Here is a 23587-nt window from a genome sequence, read left to right as displayed (position 1 = left end):
TGATTTCTATGGTAAAACAAATCCAGGAGCCAAGATAGAGTATTAAGGTATCTTTAGAAAAGGTGATAGAGAAAACCCTCTGCAAAGGGTAGCATCTGGGAAAGAGGTATACATTCTGTTTTAGGTTATGTTTTCCACAGAGTAGGGATGCTATGATTTGGCTCATTAAAGGAAAAGAACCTTGTTCAAATAAGTATTTGAATTTTACAAAGGAGAAGGCATAGATTTAACGCTGATTTGTTCTGATTCTCAAGATATTTTTCTTCATTCCAGTATGTTATGCAGGTTTTGGGAATGTGCAAGTTTGAAAGAAGGAGGACATTACCTAATGCTTAACTGGGAGAAGGGATTTATTATGAGCCATACGAACGCTGACAAAAATGATAACTTTGGAGAACAGATAAAAATACTTATTTTTCACCAGGTGACTCCTTGCTGAATAAATCTGTAAGATCTTCCAGGCACTTTATGACAGATTAATTGTGTTCTGTTTTGTACTCACTCCAGGCCTCTGTGTGCCATGAAAACAGGACCACGCAAAGAGCTGAGTTGATTGTCTTGGTAGCCTTGAGCAGTGCAGTCTAAATGCATTTTAGGGGAGGGAGCAGCAGACTGCTTAGGCACACCCCCCTTCAGTGAGAAATCCTTTGTGGGATTTCTTCAGCTATTCTTGGGGTTTTAAGTGGCCTTTCCATTTCCTCTTTCCTCCTCCCGAGGCAGTGCTGCAGGCCAGCCTTTATCACGTCTGAATCTCTGCTCAAATATGATGCCATCTGAGAGGTCCTCTGGACCTCTTTACCTAAAATAATTCTCTGGTCGTATTATATTCCAACAATTTCCCTTTTTTCTTTATTATTTTTTGAAGTACTTATAAATATTCAAATATGATTTACTTATATGTTTCATTATTTTTTTGTCCTTCCCTGTAGAAGGGGGATTCATGTTAGAAGGATGCTTATGTTCACTACTTTGTCCATGACGCTACAGCCTGGCACATAGTAGGTGCTCAGTGTATATTTATAGATTGAACAATACATTTATGGTTAAGATGCCATTCCTTATTTCATGCTGTTATAGATCAGCAGACATATATTCAAGTGTCTGTTCTGGCTGTGTTTCCTTGGAAGAAGGGCTTGTCTGCAAGACGAAAAATGTTTCATAATTGGAAATATGCGTATAGATACATATGGGTAACTTAATATGAAATTTGGCATCTAATAGTAATAAGAATGCTAACTTTTTAGAACATATTTTTAAAAACTATGCTTTTATTCCGTTTTTCACTCTATGGCTGTTGTAGTGATTTGATTTCAGTGTGATATTTTGGTGAAACATTATATTTTGCAACATTTTCCTATAATACAACGTTGTTTCTCACAGACATCCATGTACTTCTTTTATGTCTACAACAGTAAATACCTGTTTTCCTTATGGAGATCTTTCTCTTATCTGCCGACAAGAATCTTGATAGGATTGTAATGGAGCTGCAGACTTCCCACAGCAAGTTATAGGCATATGACCTAACCTTGAATTATTTTCCCTGGAGTTTGAGTTGTAAGGAGGTTAGCACAGTGATTGGAGCTCATTTATTCCAGCCAAGATCCCCCAGCAGACACAGTCTCTGCTATAGGGCACATAGAACTGTCCTGATTCTTGTCCAATTATCCTCTGAGCTACCTAATAGTCTCCTGGTGAATTTCCTGTGTCTGTTGCTTGCAATTGATAAATAGTTTAAATTTTCTTTGTCTAAAAAGTACTCAATATTTATTGTCCTTTTCTGTAATAATCCCTTCAATCAAATTAGCATTGATTATTTAGGAGGTATCAGGAGAGGGGAATAGATTAAATTGGGATTGTTATTTCTATGTGAACATGAGTCGATGATTTCAGTCATGCTTAAATGATCCTGTTTTGTTAATCAGCACAATTCCACTGGTGGAATAATCCTGTTAATAATTATCCATGATTGAACTTCCACAGTGTCTGAGGAAACATACTGTGTGCTTTCCAGAATTGTCATCTCTTAAATTTCTATTATCATATATATACATGCAAGTAAAATACTGCTATTTCATTCATAAGGATGAATGGGCTCATGCAGTCATTTTCCACTGCTGCATAAGAAGTTGCCACAAAGCTGGAAAGTTATAACCACCTAAATTGACTGCCTCACAGTTTCCCTGAGTCTCTAGTCCAGATCCATCATGGCCTGATTCTCTGCTCAGACTCGTACAAGGATGAATGAACTTGTTGCTAGGGCTCAGCTCCTAACTAGAGGTTCCGGGGAAGGCTCATTCCAAGCTCACTGGTGTGTTTGGGAAAACTCAGTTCCTTATGGTTGTAGAACTGTGGTGCCTGTTCCCCAGTGGCGGTCAGCTGGAACCTCTCTCAGCATCTTAGGCTTGCTCACCTGCCTTTTGTCGTGGCCCCTTCGGCTTCGGACCAGGAGTGACTTGTCTAGCTCTCCATATATTTCCAACCTGTCTGACTCTTCTGCTCTGAGCTGGAGAAATCTTGGGATCCACCGGTTCACCCAGGGTCATGTCTTTCAGAGGTTTAACTGTGTCGTGTAATATAACATAAACATACGAGTGGCACTTCGTATTCAGAGAGTCCTGGGATTAGGGCAAAGATTAGGGATCTTTATAGCAAGATTATAGGAATTTTGCCACCCACATTGATGCTCACAAAATAAAAGTCTACCCTAAAGAAAAAAACAGTAATCTGTGAGGGGGAAGAATTGACTTTGAGATTGTCCTTCTTACTTTATGTTATGTGTGTGTGTGTGTGTGTGTGTGTGTGTCTGTGTTTTCTTTTGTGGGCATGCACTTTTGTTTTTTTTCTGTTTGTTTCTCATTAAAACAATTTTTTAAAGTACTCATTTGTACAGAATATTTATCCTTTAAAAAAAAAGATTTCATTTATTTGTTTGAGAGAGAGAGAGACAAAGGGAGAGAGTACAATCAGTGGGAACAGCAGAGGGAGGGGGAGAAGCAGGCTTTCTGCTGACCAGGGATCTGGACTCGGGGCTTGATCCCAGGATCCTGGGATCGTGACCTGGGCCAAAGGCAGATGCTTAAAGCCACCCAGGTGTCTCAGAATATTTATCCTTTAACAATAGTGTTGCTTCATACATCTGCTGAGGATCTGCTATGACATAGATACTGTGCCAAGTGTTCAATAAGTATCTCATGGAATATTTTAATTCCATTCGTGGTTGCTTTCTTAGATCTACATTAGATCTGGAGAAACAAGGCCTGAGAGGTTGAGCCACGTGTCTTAGGTAAGGAGTCTTAATGAACAGAAGAGGTGGTGTTTGGTCCCACGGTGAGTCCTCCAAAGCCTGGGTCTTTTCATATAGCCATGGTAAGATTATCCACTAGGATGGGATTTATTGTGGTTTTCTCCTTCAGAATTTTTCCATAAACATTTATTCTTCCAGAAAAAGATGAAGACAAGGTGATTTAAAAAGTTATATTATTCTGATAAGATTTTGTAAAACTATACAGTCAAAAAAGTTGCCGTTGAAAGGTATCAACAATAATCACTTCTTTGGAATCATGTAGTGTTCTTGCAATGATAGCTTTTGAAAATAGGTTCTGATAAACACTTTCAGAAAATTTTAGTGTATTTTTGTTTGGAAATACAGATACACTGTGAGTGGCTTTGTTGACAACTGGTTTCCTCCTGTAGGAATACCATTCTCATGTACATGATGACTCCAAACATAGAGGTGTATACCTATAAGGACTTTAATAATGCCTGTTGAATCTTAAAATATGATAGTTGCCCTAGCACAGTTTTGTAAGCAAAGGAAAGAAAGGAAAAACAAAGAATGATATGACATGGTGACATTTCTAAGTACCGTGTGGAAAATAAGTGGATATTACCACATTACACAACATACACTGAGATGAACTCCTGCTTGTTGGGAGATCAGGATGTGAAAGGCAAAGAAATAAAACAAAAGACAATTACAGAGAATATCTCTATGAGCTTGTGAGAGGACATTGTGGCAAGGAGATTTTCCTTGTTCGACTAACTACAGAAAATCATAAGTGTGGGGCACCTGGGTGGCTCAGTCAGTTAAGCATCTGACTCTTGGTTTTGGTTCAGGTGATGAACTAAGTGTTGTGAGATCGAGCCCAGTGATAGGCTTGCCCCTGGCCTTGGAGCCTGTGTAGGATCATCTCTCTCCCTCCCACTCTGTCCCTTTCCTAACTAATCTGCTTTCTCTCTTAAAGACAAAAAACTAAAAGCAAACCCTAAACATGAAGGAGAATAATATTCTTCTGACTCCATTAAAAACCAGGAACTTGGGTCCATCAAAAGGCACTATTAAGACCATAAGTATTCAAGCCATTGGATGTGAAATGTACAAACCTGACTTATTTCTGAAGTATATGAATACCTATTAAGAATAATAAAGAAAGAGACAGCCCAGTGATTGAAAAAGGTCAATACACTTGGGCACTGCAGTGTTTGAACCTCACTAGAATTCAGGAAAATGACAATTAGATGTGCAATGAGATACCACTATGCACTCAGCAAAATGGCTAAATTACAAAATTGGCTCCCATACATTATATGGAAGTGTGGTGCTACCGCTTTGGAAAACTTGCATTATTACTCAGTTTGAACAACCATCTACTTGTTGACTGACACTGTCTCAGTTCTCCTCTCTGAGCTTGGCTAACCTTGAGATAGGTTTCTTCCTGACAGTAGGCCCATGACTTCTTTGTGTCTTAGTGCATGTAGTTCAGAAAATGTACAACCGTAAAGTCTTTCTTTGTCCCTTTGAGGTGTAAATCTTCTTCCATTCTCTTACAATTTCAACCCAGACAGATCCTTCTTAAGGACTGGAGACATCTCTTGATCTCTCTACCTCTGTCGGAAGGTAGGAGACAAACTATGAAAAACGCAAGTGGAAAATATAGATGGTCCAATCACATTGACCAACCCATCACCTACAGTCCTTCAACACTTCTTTCCCATCCTACCTCATCTCAACACTTAAAACAGTTCTTTTTTTTTTTTTTATGACTAGGTGAGTTCAGCTTCTTTCTCTTATTGCAGTAATCATGAACATGGTCCTCCTCGTTTGTCTGAGCTACACCTGATGTAATTTTTCTTTGATGGTAATTTCACTCCCTGATATATTCCTACGAGAAATGCATGCTCAAGAACACTAAATAATATGCACAAAAACGTCCATTGGAGAAAAATGTATAAGGTTACAAACTGGAAAGAACTCAAAAGCTCCACAACAAAAGAATGGATAAATCATTCATGGAATATCCATATCATGAAATGCTAGCAGCAATAAGCGTATATTTTTCAGCAAAAGATGAATTTCACCAAGAAAGTGTGGATGTGAAAATGCTTTATTTTCTTTTATGTTATTGTTACTTCCAATTTTATTAAGTATAGTTGAAAAATATTAATTGTATATATTTAAGATATACAATGTGGTGAGTTAATAAATGTGTATGCTGTGAAATATTTACCACAGTCAAGGCAATGAACATATCACCTCACGTAGTTACCTTTTTTTGTTCTATGTTGAGAATACTTAAGATCTAATATCTTAGTAAATTTCAGGTATACAATACTAGTTATTAATTATAGTCACTGTGCTGTACAGTAGATTTCCAGAACTTATTGATCTTGTACCCTTTGACCAACATCTCTTCATTTCACCCACCCTGACCCCTGACAACCACTGTCTTAATCACTGCTGTCAGTTCCACTTTTTTAGATTCTACATCTAAGTGACATCATAAAATATTTGTCTTTTTCTGGATGGCTTATGACATTAAATGTAATGCCTTCCCTTTTCATCCATATCATTGCCAATGGAGGAACTTCCTTCTTTGTTTTTCATGGCAGGATGCTTCTTTCCTATGTTTTCTTCTAGGAATTTCAAAGAGAGGGGACAGTACCAAAGCGAGAGAGAGTTTTATTTTGTGTAACTACCCTTGACTTAAAGTCCCCAAATTATTTTCTCAAAAGATATTATCTTCCCTCTAGGTCTGATCTCCTGGGTTTTGGCTCCTTGAGGGAGTTAGCTCCAATGAACTGAATAACCCTTTAGAAAAACCTCTCTTGTGTGTTGTGCAGATTGAGTTAAGTCTTTTTATAAGTGCCATCGGAATGCCCAGGTTTCAAGATGGTATCACTGTATAGTGTATCTTCCTAGACAAATGGAGAAGCTGAGAAGAATGAATGGTCTCCATTTGTAGGGTAATTCATTTTTATATCAGGGAATGCAACTTTCATAATTCACTATTAAATAGACAGGCAATAGATCTAGGGCATATTTCTTCAGGTAGGTGTGTTAAGTGATTTCCTAAATTGCCTTTAGATGTCTAGATATTTAAAAAATTGGTTTAGACACCTGAAAAAGCATTGTATCTAAGCTTACTGTGAAGCATAATTTGGTATAAGTCAAATATTTAATCTGTGTCTTTTGGCTTAAGGACCCAACTTGAATGTCCATGTTGGTTGAATTTTGTGTCTGGCGTAGATAGTGAAATGCTCTGTGGGATTTATGGCTCATAGGATGTTACACTTAAGAGGCCTTGGCTTCTCTGGCTCTTAATTTCTTCCCTTTCCCTATATTGGATCTTACAAGTAGAAACCAACCTCTGAATCTGCTGAGTTGAATTCCAACTTCTCATGCCCAAAGTCCCATGTGAAGATTATATTATGGTTCCTCAGCTTTAGAATCTTAGCACTGGGGATGCCCAGGGCAAAATAATGGGATAGGCATTTCTACATTTAGGAACTATGGTCTTTACACAAGATTTCAACTTGAACACAAAAGTTTTAAAAACACAATAATTATTGGTGATATACGTACTTACCTTTGTTCATAAAGGCAATTATTTGAGAAAATAGATGTGTGTATTCTAGCTCGAGTTTTACAAAATTTTATGTCCTGGGTTTGCAACTCTCCATCTTCCATGAGTAAATATCAAATGCAAGTATCAGCGCCTGGGATGAGTTTGTATGTCTAGAAAATATTAAATTCTTGAACATCTCACTACTAAAGTATTATTTTCTTCTAACTGACCTTGGATACCACCCACCCAGGCCTTTTCCTTCCAAGCTCCATTTCCTCTGAGACCACAGGACATCAGCAGATTTTCACTTCATTACTTTCCTGTTAAGCAAAACCCTTTCCAAGCATTCTTACCAGGGGAAAGTGATTTTAGATTTCTGTCAGAACTTTCCCTGTTGCACAGCCCATTGATATTTTTGTATGATTGTGCTGTTGGAATCATTGTGATTATTTCAAGGTCCAAAACATATACCTATTTTCCTTAGTTTCCCATTCCTCTCACTTCTCATTCATTCACGCATTTTTTTTTTAATTTTCTTCTGAAATAATGATCCACAGGAAACTTCAAAGATGTATAGACTGGCTCACATACCCTTCACCCAGGATCCCCCAATGGTACATCTTACCAACGACAGCACAACATCAAATCCAGGAAATTGACATTGGTGTGATGTGTGTGTGTACTGTTCTATGCCATTTTACCATGCCTGTAGATGTTTAACCCATGTGAGAACCAGGGTGCTGAACTCTTCCACTTCTACAAGGGTCTCCCTGTGCTAACCTTTTAGAGCCGCACCTCCACCCCCCTTCCCAGCTTTCTGAATTCCAGGCAAGCACTAACCTCTTCTCCATCTGTATGATTTTATCATTTGGAGAATGTCATATAAATGGAATCCTAAAAGTTTTGAACTTTTGAGGTTGAAATTTTTCAACTCAGTAATTCAACAAGGTGTTGTGTGTATCATATTTTGATCCTTTTCCTACTAAATAGTTTTCCATGGTATGGATGTGCCACAGTGTGTTTAATCATATACATATTATAGGAAATTTTGATTCTTTCCAATTTTTGAACTTGTATAAATAAGATTGTATATGTTTTGTTTTGTTTTTGTGAACATAGATACTAATTCCCCTGGGATAATTGTCCAGAGATACCCTCTAATTCTTAAAATTTTTATATTTTTCTCTTGAGCACTTAATAACACTAGTTGGGACACAACAGCTACTTGATATTTAAAAAGCGGTCTTTTCTTTCCTGGCTTAAAATTTCAATGGAGTCACTCAATTAGTGAGAAGATGCAGCATCGATATGGTGGCTCACAGGTGTTTTGGAGAAAGAGTCATAGTAAGGATAGTGTTGAGGTTGTGATCATGTTGTAAAGCTAACTTTTTTTCTTCTCAGCTTACCCTCCTCCTTGGACATAAAAACATATACTTTAGACCACTCAAGTAATTAGAAATGCTATCGTCTAAGGGGATTGAGGAACAAGCTGCATTGCCCAAACTAGTTTACCCTTATTTGGCAGTAAGAATGGGTATCATGCAGAATTCATTGAATTCACACCGCCTGTTTAAAAAGTTTTCATTAACATATAATGTATTATTAGCCCCAGGGGTACAGGTCTATGAATCGCCAGGCTTGCACACTTCACAGCACTCACCATAGCACATACCCTCCCCAATGTCCATAACCCACGTACCCTCTCCATACCCGACATCCCCCCAGCAATGCTCAATTTGTTTTGTGAGATTAAGAGTCTCTTATGGTTTGTCTCCCTCCCAATCCCATCTTGTTTCATTTTTTCCTTTTTCTTCGAAATGTTAAAAAAAAAAAAATCCTTGGTTCAAAGCTAAATACTTGTATAAATATAACCTAGTGTAATTAGAAGAGTTGCTTTAGATAACCTCCAATATTCATTTGTAGTTTAAAAATCTATGATTCTATTAAAAAATTCTCTTTCTGTGGAAGAAATTAAAGTCCCTGTGAAGTTTGGTGACTTAATCTGTATTGCATAAATCATTTGCAAATAAATAGCATGACTTAAAGATGAAGAATTCAAGAGAGTTGAAAGTAATGATATCGTTTTTTAACTGACAAAAAAAGAAGTTAAATTCATTTTAAAAATAATTTCTGTACAAGTTGATTGTAAAGAAAAGATTTTCTCTTTTTCATTGCAGATTAAGTCAGAGAATGGATTATGGAAATCAGACTTTGGTGACTGAATTCTTTTTCGTGGGCTTAACAAATCACTTCCAGCACCAGGTTGTTCTCTTTTTGATATTTCTCTTGGTTTATCTTGTCACTCTTCTGGGAAACGTGGGGATGATCACCCTCATTTGGATGGATCCCCGACTCCACACTCCCATGTACTTTTTTCTCAGCCACTTGTCTTTTGTGGATATCTGCTCCTCTTCAGTCATTGGTCCTAAGATGTTAACTGATATTTTTGTGGAGAAAAAAGTTATTTCTTTCTTGGGTTGTGCTGCCCAGTTCTGGTTTTTTGTCAGTTTGTAGTGACTGAATGTTTCCTCCTGGCCTCCATGGCATATGACCGGTATATGGTGATCTGTAAGCCCTTGTTGTATACTCTCATTATGTCCCAGCGTGTCTGTGTGCAGCTGGTGGTAGGGCCTTATACCATTGGTCTTATGATTTCCATGACCCACACAACCCTTGCCTTTCACCTGCCTTATTGTGGCCCCCAAATCATCAATCACTTTTTCTGTGACCTTCTTCCTGTTCTGTCCCTGGCATGTGCAGACACCCAGGTTAATCAGTTCGTTCTTTTCATCCTGGGTGGAAGTATAGCAGTGGTCAGTGGTGTGATCATCCTGGTTTCCTACATTTACATCGTCATTGCTATCCTGAGGATCCACTCTGCTGAGGGGAGGCGCAAAGCCTTCTCCACCTGCTCTTCACACCTGACAGCTGTCTCCATCCTGTATGGGACCCTTTTATTTATCTATGTACGTCCCAGTTCTGTTTTCTCCCTGGACGTCAATAAAGTGGTTTCTGTGTTCTACACAGCTGTGATTCCCATGTTGAACCCACTTATCTACAGCCTGAGAAACAGGGAGGTCAAGGAGTCATTCAGAAGGAGGTTTGAGAAGAAGCAATGTCTCATGTGTAAGTAAACTAGATTCCGTTTGTACTACAGATTGAGAGGTGATATGCACAAGATGCACGAGCATGGACTGAGTGATGGGAGTGCAAATTTTATGTTGAGTCTCATTATTTATTACTTTATATCTTTTTAAAAAAATTTTAGTTATTTATTTGACAGAGAGAGATCACAAGTAGGCAGAGAGGCAGACAGAGAGGGAGGAAGGGAAGCAGGCTCCCTGCTGAGCAGAGAGCCTGATGTGGGACTCCATCCTAGGACCCTGAAAAGTCACTCAACATCTCTAGGTTGCAATTTTCTCCTTTGTCATTGGTGAGGAAGGTGTTTTAAATCATTCAGCTGACATGAGAGGATTATTGAGCTTTAGTGCTTTGAAAATACTTCTAAGGATTATGAGTAGGATATGAGAGGTTCTTTGTTAAGTCCTGAATAAGTCTGATCATCATCAGTGACTGGACAGTACTTCTGTTTAGCTCACGAGGTTTTGAGATCTCTCAGTTGTCTGCAAGGTTGGCCTTGATTCTTTAAACATAAACCATTAACAAATGTATTATGGTGAAAAGTTAAAAACTTCAACTTATAAGATAAATATGTCTTGGGAGTGTAATGGGAACATGGTGACTCTAGGTAATAATTCTGTCCTGTACATTTATACGTTGCTAAGAGAGCAGATTTTAAATGCTCTCTTCACTTGAAAAAAACGTATAAGTACATAAGGTGATTTATGTTAACCAAACTTACTGTGCTGATCATTTTTAACATACACATGTATTGAACTAGCATGTTATACACTTGGACTAACACAATGTGATATGTGCATTATATTTCAGGAAAATGGAAAAAAAGTGAATTATTCAGAAAACATATAACCATAGTACTCTGCTATGCTACCTTCGTGTTTGGAGTAGGCATTTTACGAAGGCCTTGTACGTCCCCAATACTCCTCTCATAGCAATGACTGTTGAGATTTTGCTGCTGTAGTTACACGAGTCGTGCATGTGAAAGGCAGAATGCATTTCAGTTCTTTAATAAAGTGTTTATTGCTACTGTGATTTATTGAATTTTGTTTCATAAGCAGAATGTGATTTTATTTTTGTAGATGTTCAGTCTGGCACACATGAAAAATCAATGTATTACCCATGACCACCTAACTTTGGTCCCACTTTTATTTTCTCCAGGTACTATATTCTTTCAACCATACTTTTGGGTTTTATTTCCTGGAATGTAGTAACAAGTCTAAGAAATGAGGGGGTTGACCATGTTTTTGTGTGACTGTAAACCTCTGTCTTCTCTTGAAGTCTTTCTTTAAAGGATTTAAATAATCTCTAAGTCCCTAGAATATGTTTGCTTGTTTTGCTTGTTTTTCATCAAGCTTTCTTTCAGTTTTTGTGACTGGGCTGGGTAATGATGTGGGTCACAATGCTATTTAATTAAGAAGATACGGGAGTCAAAGAATGCCAGCATCAATCACTCATTTAACTATTTTTTTTACGTAGTCCTCTTTGCCTGACCTGTACTGGGTATTATTCATATTTAGAGGAAAAGTCCCCCTGGAGGTTACAGGCTAGTGTAGTGGAAGGACAAACAAACAAAACTGAAAAGTATTTACATATGTAATCAAGAAAAGAAGAGGTAGTATATTTTAGGAAGGGTAATTAAAAAAAAAGAGTTTCTTCAGAGTCCATAGTGTCTCATGGTTCACCTGAGCTGAAAATAAATTAAAAAAATTAAAAAAAAAGAACTAAATAAAGTTAAAGATATACCATGTTCATAGTTTGAAAGAATAAAAAAAAAAAAAAAGAAGAGTTTCTTTTAAAAAAGGTTGGGATCAGCAAAGTTGAAAAAATTCTTCTTATAGTATGGCTTTCCATGGAATCTAGAGGTTACTATTTGGTCATCAAAGGAGAAAGTATCCCCTCCCCCATATAGTAACAAGGCTTCTGAGTACTCTAGCACCTTGTTGGGTGGGGTGGGGCTAGAATTTACAAACTAATTCACTTTAATTCTCAGAATACTTTTGTTCATTCCTTTATATGGTGTACGTTTTGGGAATGGGCACGGTTGAAAGTTGGAGGACACATTAAATGTTTTATTGGGAGAAGGGATTTATTATATGCCATGAAAGCACTGATGAAAATCATCACTTTCGAGAATAGATTAAAATACTTGTTAACTTTCACCAGGCGACTCCTTGCTGCATAAATCTGTAAGATCTTCCAGGCATTTTATGATGGATTAACTGTGGTCTCTTTCATACTCACTCCAGGCCTCCATGTGCCATGGAAACAGGACCATGCAAAGAGCTGAGCTGATTGTCTTGGTAGCCTTGAGCAGTGCAGTCTGAATGCTTTTTAGGGGAGAGGGCAGCAGACTGCTTAGGCCACACTCCCCTTCAGTGGGACATCCTTTGTGGGATTTCTTCAGTTATTCTTGGGGTTTAAGTGGCCTTTCCATTTCCTGTTTCCTCATCCTGGGACAATGCTGCAGGCCAGCCCTTACCATGTCTGAGTCTCTGCTCAAATGTGATGTCATCTCAGAGGTCCTGTGGACCACTTTACCTAAAATAATTCTCTGCTTGTCCTGTATATCAACTATTTCCTTTTTTTTTTGATTATTATTTTTTGAACATGCTCCTACATCCCTTTCTACTGTTGCATAAGAAGTTGCCACAAAGCTGGAAAATTATAACCACCTAAATTCGCTGCCTCACAGTTTCCCTGAGTCTCTAGTCCAGGTCCATCATGGCCTGATTCTCTGCTCAGATTCTTACAAGGCTGATATGAACTTGTTGCCAGGGCTCAACTCCCTCCTAGAGGCTCCGGGGAAGGCTCATTTCCAAGCTCACTGGTGTGTTTGAGAAAACTCAGTTCCTTATGGTTGTAGGACTGTGGTGCCTGTTCCCCAGTGGCGGTCAGCTGGAGCCTCTCTCAGCATCTTAGGGTTGCTCACCTGCCTTTTGTCGTGGCCCCTTTGGCTTCAGACCAGCAGTGACTTGTGTAGCTTTCCATATATTTCCAACCTGACTGACTCTTCTGCTCTGAGCTGGAGAAATCTTGGGAGCCACGGGTTCATCCAGGGTCATGTCTTTCAAGAAGTTTAACTGTGTCATATAATGTAACATAATCATATGCGTGGTATTTCATCATATTCAGAGATTCCTGGAATTAGGGCAAAGATTAGGGAACTTTACAGGAACATTATGGGAAATCTTCCACCCACACTAATGCTCACAAAATAAACATCTATCCTAAAGAACAGTAGTCTATGAAGGGGAAGAATTGACATCCGAGGTTGTCTTTGTTAATTTGTGTTTGTGTGTGTGTTTTTCTTACCGGATTTGCAGTTCTGACTTTTTTTGTTGTTGTTGTTAGTTTCTATGCTAACATAATTTTTAAAACAGTTATTAATGTCGAATTTTAATTTTTAATAGTAATGTTATTTTATATAGTTGGTGAGGATCTGCTATATCATAACACTGTACTAAACATTTTGCAAATATCTTATTGAATATTTTACTTGCCGTTGGTGATAGGTATTATTTGATTCACTTTATAGATGGAGAATCTGAGGCTTTGGAGATCCTGAGCCACATGGATCACATCAGGCATCTTTTAAATGAAGGAGGTGCCTCTTGACCCCTCCAAGCTCCAGTACTGGGACGGGACTTATTACTCTCTCTTTCCACTTGTATTTCTCTGAGTTCAAATTTGCTTATTCCAGACAAAAATGAGGACATTTTGATATAGACAGTTATCCTTTAAGGTTGTAATTCTGGTAAGATTTGTAAAAAGATGTAACTGAAAAGAATTTGATGTAAAGTCTCCAAAGTTAATCACTCCTCTGTGATCATGGAATGCCCTTTGGAAAATACAGAATTTGCTTAGATTATGATGAAGAGTTTCTTTTCATTTTAGTACATTTTCATTTTGGAATCAGGATTTCAAATTACTCTGAGTAAATTGGTTTGACTATAAGGTTCTTCCTTGTAACCAGCATTCTCATTTTGTCAACAACTCAGAAAATAGAAACATATGTTTACTAGGACTTTTGATAATGCCAGTTCAATCCAGTAAGATATGACCCTTCATCTACTAAAGAGTTTATTAGTGAGGGACTCAAGACATAAACAAAGAATGATATGTGGTAGCATTTTTAAGTGACAGAAGAGAGAAAAAGATGCTGTTAAAGTTCAAAAAGAATGATTATTTTTGTCTATAAGGTATCAGGGAAGGCTTCCTGGATGAAGTGATGATTCAACACACCTTGCAGAACAGATGGAATTTTGAGTTCTAATATTTCAGTAAGTGAGAAGGGATAGTCAGAAGGGTTGTAAGGAAAGAGGGACATATGGGTCTGTGTGGGAACAGCAAATCAGCAAGTGTGCTTGAGTCTTATAATGTTCCCATGGTGTGAAAGGAAACTGTCAATGTAGGTCCTGCAAGACTGAAGAAGCAATGTTATAGTGAATCCAGACTTAAACCTTCCCAAGATATTGCCATGATTCTGAAGTTTATATGGAATGCAAAGGATCCAAAATATCCTTGAAGAAGGATCTTGACGATCTTGAAGAAGACAAGTCAGGTGGGATGTCTTCCTCTACTGAAGACAGACTTACAAAACTATAGTAATTAAGATAGGATTGGGGGCATCTGAATGGCTCAGTCAGTTAAGCACCCGACTCTTGATTTCAGATCAGGTCATGATCTTAGGGTCATGAGACAGAGCTCTGCTAGGGTTCCATGCCGAGAGTGGAGCCTGCTAAAGGATTTCCTCTCTCCTTCCCTTTTGGCTCCTCCCTTCTCCTTTTTCTTCAAAAAAAAAAAAAAAAAAAAAGACAGGATCAAGAATAGACTAATAGTCCAGTGGGACAGAGCAGAGTGTCCAAGTGTATTAATGAATGCATGCTAATACCTTTATTATTAAAGGATATACAGACCCAATACATGAACACTTCATTTATGGCAAGGGTGACACAGCAGGGTAGTGGGGAAAGAAAGGACTGAAAAAAAAAATAGTGTTGGCTCCATTGGATGTCTGAATGGGAAAAAAGTAATTATATTCTTATCTCACAATACACATTAACATTAATTCCAGATCATTTGGAGGTTGCAATGTAAAAGGCAAGGAATTAAGGCATCCAGAAGATAATATTGGAGAATACCTTTATGACATATGATAGGAAAATTTTAAAAAGTAGGTACAAAAATACTAAATATCAAGAAAAATATTGATTCCCTGAACTACACTAAAATAAAAACTTAGGTTTATGCTTAGGAGTGTAAACATGGAAGCCACAGGAAAAGAAAGTGTATTTATAAGGCAGAAAAATGAGATAATTGAAGTATATGAATAACTATTGTAATTTTTAAAGAAAGGCAATCCAGTGACAAAATGTGGGCAAGACTTCTAACAGCCAATCCATGCAAGTGGTTATGGAAATGACCTTTAATACTGCAAAATTTTCTCAAATTCCTTAGACGTGGCAGCTAAAGGCAAATTGAGACCCCACAAGACACTCACCAAAATGGCTAAAACGACAAACACTGACTCTCATACAGTACTTACAGAAGTATAAGCAATGGGTTTGGGACGACTTCCTAAATTCTTAGTCAATATGAACATATCTGTACCCCATAACAAAGAAATTTTACTCTCAGGTATAGTCTCAAGAGAAATGCATGATCATGAACACCAAAACACAAGGTGGTCATGGGATGCTCAGTAGAGAAAAAAAAAATCACAAAAGTTAAAACCTAGCAAATGCCTAAGAAAAAAGTAATCGATAAGTCATTTGTAGGATTTTAATATAATAGAGTGCTAGCATCAATAAAATACATGACCTAGAGATTTATTCAACCAAAGAGGAATTTCACAAACATGATATAGATGGTGGAGATGTTCTAGTTCCTGACTTGGGTGGCAGCGTACGTGCATGTGCTCACCGTACAATAATTCAAGGGTACGTTTAAGATTTTCACTTTTCGGTGTGTTATTCAACAGCTGAAAAACTGTTGTACCAGGCTTGAATTTGTCAGTGAACAATTTGTCTCAATGTCTCATAAAAAATCCTGTGTGAATATGATGGAGATTCTTGATACATTATGATTCCGGTGATTTTTCTATGAGTATTAGAAATGGAAGATGAATGATCATAATGCTAATTGAGTTATTCTGGTAGCTGCTCCTCTGCTGTAGTGATCTCTAGGCGAAGAGTTGCAAAAATTTTGTTGTGCTTCTCATGGGGAAAACAGCAGTTGCTACAACACGGCACTAAAGTTTACTCTTGAAATGTTTTCTTGCGTAAGAAGGAGGTAAGAAATAAAAGAGTTTACTCAGTCAAGTACAGAAAACAAGTAAGATGATCCCAGTGGATTTTTTTTGGAGTTTAAAGTAAAAAATAACATTTTAATTTAATTCCCTATTATCAAATTCCCAAGGTATGACATGCTTTGGGACCCAAGTTCTCCCAGAACAAAGGAATGATGTCACTACTTCTGGAAACTTTGATCCAAGTGAAAAGACAATGTGTTTTGGAGTGGAAGCTTACCATATTCTTATGAACACTAAGAATAAAACCAAGTAATTCTAAGAAAGTCTGACCTCTTCTCTGTGCAGAGGCACAGATGACGGTGGGCAGAAGGAGCACATGCTGAAAGAGTACAATTTATACTCCACTTTAATTTTAATTCTTGGAAGAGGAAAGGAACTCATTGGAATGTAAGTTTAAAGCACTTTTAAAAATCCACTTTGGTCCCTGCATTTACTCTTCAAGAATTTTAGTATAAATGGGCTTATGGGAAAATGAAAATGACTGACATCTTGAATGTGGGGTGTGTGTGTGTTTTTTTGTGGTACATAGAGAGATATCCACTGTCAGACCACAATTGGTTAGAATGTAACCAATGCAGCAAACTTAATATGAAGTAATGTGAAATTCTGTAACAAACACAAAGAGGTTATAGTCAAAAATGCCTCTTCAAGTTCAGTGACTGCCCAGAGCAGAAGTCTGGCCACCTTCTCCAGGTGGGGAGTCATCTGCATGGAATGTTGCCCTGTATTATGAGCCTCACACTCAAAGCGTGGGTGCAAAGGAGGCAACTGTAACTGAGAGCCCAGCTGCAGATGTTTGAGAGCCCTTGTCCTTGAACAAACTTGGACTCTGCACAGGTTTTCTCTGGAGCTTCGTTGCTCTCCTTGTCTTCAACAGCCCCTCCACTGATAAATTCTCATACAGGCACTGCTTGATTCTCTATTCCTCAAACAGCATGCAGAACCGGGTTGAGACTCTGAGGCTCCCGCTTGGGAGAGTGGCATCTTTAAAAGGATGGAGACTCTGCATCTAGATGGGGCCGTGTCTTAATCTCCAATGACTCTTAGGAAATACTAACTCTGGCACTTCAGGCACCCTTTTCCACACTTCATAGCCTCTTCTGTAAAAAATAGGTAGCAACGTGTTTCTTACCTAGGTTTTGGTGGAAAGCAAATGGGCTGATGTTGCAAAGCACCTGGTGCCTCAGTTTTCTGATTTACAAACAGTGAGATTGGGGCCAGAGTTCTCTCTGTTTCCTATAATTTTAGAAATCTTGAACTCCAAATGCATAGTTTGCAATTGTTTCTCACTTTCTACCTCTGAGGCTTCCTAGATTTCTTCCTTGCCTGTTTTTCTTCTCCCACTTGATTGCAGCTAATTTGTCTTCTCACTTTTTCTTTTTAAATGTTGAAATAAATTTCATATAAAAATAAATACAACTAATAATAAATAAATAATAAATGAAGGCAATTAAGGAATTGCTTTAGATTGCTTTTTTTCCTTTTTTTGGTCTTGTTTTAAAATTTTTTCCCAAAGATTTTATTTATTTATTTGAGAGAGAGAGAGAGAGAGAAAGCAAGCAGGGACAGAGGGACAAGCAGACTTCACACTGAGTGAGGCATCCAATGTGGGGCTTGATCCAAGGACTCTGAGACCATGACCTGAGCTGAAACCAAGAGTCAGAAGCTTAGCCAACTGAGCAACCCAGGCACCCTTAGATTATTTTTAATTACAAGGGTAATGCATGTGCATTTTCTCCTTGTATTAAATCTTAAAATTGTGGTTAAATCTAGAGTCCCTTTGATTACCTACCTACATCCCAGTTCACTGACCCTCTGTTTTCAGAGGTAATGAGTACTCCTTTGGTGCCTCATCTGTCCAGACTTATTTACTCTCTCTCTCTCTCTCTCACACACAGAAACACACTTAAATAATTAAAGTTAAAGAAAACATTGAAAATGTTCCTACTATCATACTGTACACATCATTCTGTGACTTGCTTCTCTTTCACATATTTTGGAATAATAGCCACGTTTCTACCACATAATTTTAATTTTTAAATTCCAGCATAATTCCCATATAGTGTTAGTTTCAGGTGTACAGTAGAGTGATTCAACAGTTCTGTGCCTTACTCAGTTCTCCTCAGTGTACATGTTGTCTTCATTCTGTTTACACATTTCACCCGTGCCCCTCCTCCGACCTCCCCTCGGGTAAGCTACTACTTAATTTTTAACTGCCTGTAAAATAGTCCACAGAATGGCTATACCAAGACTTATTTGCTGTTAATGCCTTTCAGAGACTATTCGTATGGATTTCAGTTTATTTTTTAATCACTTGGAGCAACGGTGAAGAGAACATCATTGTTTTTCCGTTCTGTGTTTCCTCAGGGTGGATGCTAAGTAATTTTAATTAAGAATTTCTGAGGCCTCAGTATACACTTAAAAAAAATTTTTTTTCAAGAGACAGTAAAACACTGCCATCCAGAGGCTGTGGCCTTGCTGCAGCCCCTGATTTCCTGTGACCGCTTATTGTCTCCCGGCTTTGTCAGTATTTTACATTTTCTCATTTCTGAATATCTTGTCACTTTGATGGGTGAAGATAGCATATAATTGTTGTTTCAGTTTGGTTGCTGTGATGATCTGGGATATTGAACATCCTTTCATATTTGTCGGGACTTCAAGCATCCCGTCTGCGGCAGGCCAGTCTGCATCTATCTGCCTTGTGTCACAATGAGTATTTTAGTATCTAATGTGTGGCAGTTCTTGAAGTGATCCGATTATAATCCTTTGTGACATATGCTCCAGTATTTTTTCCATCTGTGTGTCTTATTTTTACTTGGAGTGTATCCATCTACTTAAAACTAGGATGTAGTAAAAATGTTCACCATTTTCTTCAGGTGATTTGTATGTTCCGTTTTAGAAGACCAACCCTACAACATATCACAGCGCTATTCCTCAGTGTTTTCATAGGACATGTTTATAGTTAGAAGTTTCCTTTTTAGTTTATGGTGTGGGGTAGAATTTTAATATTATCTATTTTTTCAAATTTTTATACAAATATTGTAGCACTTTTTTAGCAGTAATCAATCCTTACTTTGCTGATTGAAAGAAAACTTATTTATTCTAAATTGACATCTATGCCTAGATCTGCCTATGGTTTTTCAGTTTTTCTGTCTCCTATTCATCTATTCTAGTAACAACATCTTTTTTTTTTTTTTAAAAGATTTTATTTATTTATTTGACAGACAGAGATCACGAGTAGGCAGAGAGGCAGGCAGAGAGAGGAAGGGAAGCAGGCTCCCCGCTGAGTAGAGAGCTTGATGCAGGGCTCTATCCCAGGACCCTGAGATCATGGCCTGTGCCAAAGGCAGAGGCTTTAACCCACGGAGCCACCCAGGCGTCCCTCTAGTAACAACATCTTATGGGTTTAAGTGCAATGGCTTTATTGATGTGTTGATATCTGGAATAGTATATCCCTTTTCTTTGCTTTCCTTTTTTGAAATTGTCTTTGCTATTTTTGAACATTTTTCTCTTCCACAAATTGAAAAATCAGATTGTCTCTTCAAAAATTGTATTTTCATTTAATTTTTCCAGTTGGTTGGAATTGCATTAAATTTGCCACATAATGTGTTGGTTGTTCTAGCCTTAAATCAGCTTTAGACAGCCAGGAGCAAGTTTGTAGCCTGGCCCAATCAGCTTTTGACCCAGTGCAATGTGGGAGACCATACAGCATAGCTAGGAACTGTGGATGTTTCCTTGAACAAAGCAACAAAAAGGAACTACTTAAGTCTGTAAGAAGAATCTTCTTGAAACTCCCAGAGAATATATGTGCACAGGGTAAGCACTGCAAACATTCACACTATAGCCAAAAACTAGATATTCTCACATTTTGTACTATTTAACATTATATTGGAGAACACATCTGAAGTATTAAACCATAAATTAAAAGAAGATGTTATTACAGGATTTTGAGAAGTGGGGCTGTTAGGTGGAATTTAAATCAAGAACAGTTCTGATGAGCTCAAAACAAAGCAGGGCTGTGTAAAGGGGCCAACATTACAACATCAGAATAGGCCTAAACCAAACAGGTAGCACAGTGTCCTGTTTCCTTGAAAACTATCAAGGTAAGACCCATGTAGAGAGTTGTATCAGATAGCCCTCACATGGAGTTTTGTACCTGTGCTGGGAACTGAGACTGTTTTACTCTGTCAGATGGACTTAGATAATCCAGACCAGAGTGGAATATTTCACCTTGCTGATATAATTCTAAACAAAAATTTCAGATAGTCTATAATTTTAGAAAATAAAATTTCTCATTGAGTAATAAAATATTTGTCACCCACCCCCCGCCCAATGTTATTAGGGTACTTTATATCTGTAGTCTATCTGTGAGGGAAATATTGTTTCCTATTCACTTCACAATTGATGTATCTGTGTCTGCTATTCCAACATGAGAAATGACCATGAAGAGTCTCCTCTCCCTGTTAGAGCTAACTTTTGTTTTCTCAGGAAGAAATGAATCTTAATAAATACATAGGCATTTGGGCATTTCTTCCCTGGCACACTAAAGTCCTATAATTTATATTTTTCTTCATATGAATCTTGAACATTCCTTATCAGGTTTATTTATAGCTATATTATCATTTTGAGTCAATGATTCCATTTCATTATAATTCATAGGAAATTACTGACTTTTTTACACTGATCTTCACTATTTGGATGAACTCCTTCATTTTTTTTTCTAAAAAAGTTATTTTATTGTTTGACTATTGTACACTTTTGTCTGCAAATATTATCCCTGTTTTCTAGAATTCTTACATCTTTTTTAAATTTACGGTTTAGTACTTCAGACGTGTTCTCCAGTATAATGTTAAACAGTACAAAATGTGAGAATATCTAGTTTTTGGTTATAGTGTGAATGTTTGCAGTGCTTACCCTGTGCACATATATTCTCTGGGAGTTTCAAGAAGATTCTTCTTACTGAGTTAAGTAGTTCCTTTTTGTTTCCAATTTAGGAAGTTTTTCTTTTCCTTCCTTCCTTTCTTTTCTTTTCTTTTTTTTTTGAGTCACATTTTATCAAATTCTTTAAAGAATTTTATTAAAGTAATTTAATGCATTTCCCTTCGATATGTAAATGTGGTGAGAAATTTTATAGGTTTTCAAATGGTGACCCAATTCCTAGTTCTAATCTCTTTAAAACATTTAAGCCATATTGCTCTTAAGAACTTTACTATATTTGATTTGCTAGCATTTAATTTAGTCTCTTTTTATATTGATGTTCCCAAATTGGACCTGTAGTTTCTTTTCTTGTGTATCATGTTATGTTTTCAAATTATTTAAAGTTGTGCACATCATCTATTTTCTGCTTTTCTCACTTTAGAAGACCAACGCAATCAATGGCTGATGGAAACCATACAAGAATCACAGAGTTTATTTTCATAGGCTTAAAGTATCATCCTCAGATGCAAGTCTTCCTTTTCTTGCTCTTTCTATTTTTTTACCTCGTTACCATGACAGGAAACTTGGGTATGATTATTCTCATTCAGATGGATTCCCACCTTCACACGCCCATGTACTTTTTTCTCAGTCACCTGTCCTTTGTGGACGTCTGCTTTTCATCTGTAGTGGGTCCCAAGATGCTCACGGACTTCTTCGCTGACAGGAAGGCCATCTCCTTCCTGGGCTGTGCTTTGCAGCAATGGTTCTTTGGGTTCTTCGTGGCCATTGAGTGCCTTCTGTTGGCGTCCATGGCCTATGATCGCTATGTGGCCATCTGTAACCCATTACTGTATTCTGTAACCATGTCACAGAGACTTTGCATACAGCTGGTGGTTGGACCCTATACTGTTGGCTTCCTGAGCACCATGACTCATACAACAGCTGCTTTTCGGCTTCCCTTTTGTCGCTCCAACATTATTAATCATTTCTTCTGTGACATGTCCCCCCTTCTTTCTCTGGTATGTGCTGATACCCGGATCAATAAATTGTTGGTTTTCATTGTGGCTGGAGCCGTCCTGGTTGTCAGTAGCCTGACCATTATAATCTCCTATTTCTACATCCTTACTGCCATCCTGAGGATCCGCTCTGCTGATGGGAGGCGCAAAGCCTTTTCCACCTGCTCCTCCCATCTCACGGCGGTGTCCATCTTATACGGGACTCTCTTCTTTATCTATGTGCGGCCAGGTGCGATTTTTTCCCTAGACGTCAACAAAGTGGTGTCGGTGTTCTACACCGCGGTGATCCCCATGTTGAACCCCCTCATCTACAGCTTGAGAAATAAAGAAGTGAAAGCTGCCATGCGCAGAACGATCGTCAGGAGCAAGTTTTGTATCAGAAGTTAAGTTCCAATCTGGAATACAAAATAGATAGAAGGAAAAGCTTCCAGACATGGTTAGTCTATCTGGTCATCATCCAAAGAGACTAGCAATGTGCAGAGTTTAGAGTATGGAATCCTTGCCAACTATTTCTTTAAAGCTCCCTTTCAATCATGTGCACGTGGATAATAAAAATCCCCAGTCATCAAAAATCAGAGCAATTCTGTTTCCTCAAATAATTTCATTATTGAGCATAAGATAAAAATCTAATAAGTGCTGGATCATCTAGCTACTAATGCTATGGCACTAGTTGGACCAATATATGTGTCCAGACCAGCAGAGACTCATTGGAATGACATATATGACCTCCATTCCTAAATCCAGAATTGAAAATAGAAAACAGAGCAGGTCACTTAGCTACAAATTATTATTATTATTATTATTTTTAAATTTATTTGACAGACAGAGATCACAAGTAGTCAGAGAGGGAGGCAGAGAGAGAGAGGAGGAAGCAGGCTCCCTGCTGAGCAGAGAGCTGGATGCGGGGCTGGATCCCAGCACCCTGGGATCATGACCTGAGCCCAAGGCAGAGGCTTTAAACCACTGAGCCACCCAGATGCCTCTACTACAAATTATTATTTTTTTAACAAAAGGAACTCCTCATATCATATTCCTTCAAATATCTCTTATGTGTATTTTCTTTGTCCTTGTTTCTGAGAGCACTGTGTCACAGTGACTGCAGAAAAAAGCAAATACAAGCAGAAGGTGAACAATATTGACGACACAAAATTTTATTCTTAATCTTCCACCAAGTGACAAGTGACAAGAGAGATGTCTCTTTACATATTTGACTCTGAAGCTGTTCCCGCTATTACTTTAATATCTATATTTGGTTTTTCTATTTCTTTCAGACAAAAATAAATCGGCATCGTTTATTATAGAAATTAGAAATAAAATGCAAACGGGTGAAGAAGAGAACAAGGAAATTCTAAAAAAAT

General features: G+C 37.8%; 2 protein-coding genes across 2 annotated transcripts; both read left to right on the top strand.

Moving 5' to 3' along the window:
* The first annotated feature begins 9035 nt into the window (after positions 1–9035).
* LOC116599292 (olfactory receptor 1002-like) lies at positions 9036–9979 on the top strand. Its single transcript, XM_032359089.1, is given in 2 exon segments — positions 9036–9345; positions 9348–9979. Coding segments are annotated over 2 exon segments (942 nt in total).
* Positions 9980–21671: 11692 nt separating this feature from the next.
* Positions 21672–22616, top strand: LOC116599293 (olfactory receptor 1009). The gene has a single exon (XM_032359090.1). It carries the CDS (start codon positions 21672–21674, stop codon positions 22614–22616), a length of 945 nt encoding a protein of 314 aa, XP_032214981.1.
* The last annotated feature ends 971 nt before the right edge of the window (positions 22617–23587 follow it).

This window comes from Mustela erminea, chromosome 9 (genome assembly GCF_009829155.1).
Source record: "Mustela erminea isolate mMusErm1 chromosome 9, mMusErm1.Pri, whole genome shotgun sequence".
Lineage (NCBI taxonomy): Eukaryota > Metazoa > Chordata > Mammalia > Carnivora > Mustelidae > Mustela > Mustela erminea.
The sequence above is the reverse complement of the archived record's forward strand: the minus strand, read 5'-3'. Positions and strand labels throughout refer to the sequence as shown.

Excerpts from the sequence above, each read along its gene's own strand:
- LOC116599293 (XM_032359090.1), top strand. The coding sequence starts at position 21,672 with ATGGCTGATGGAAACCATACAAGAATCACAGAGTTTATTTTCATAGGC.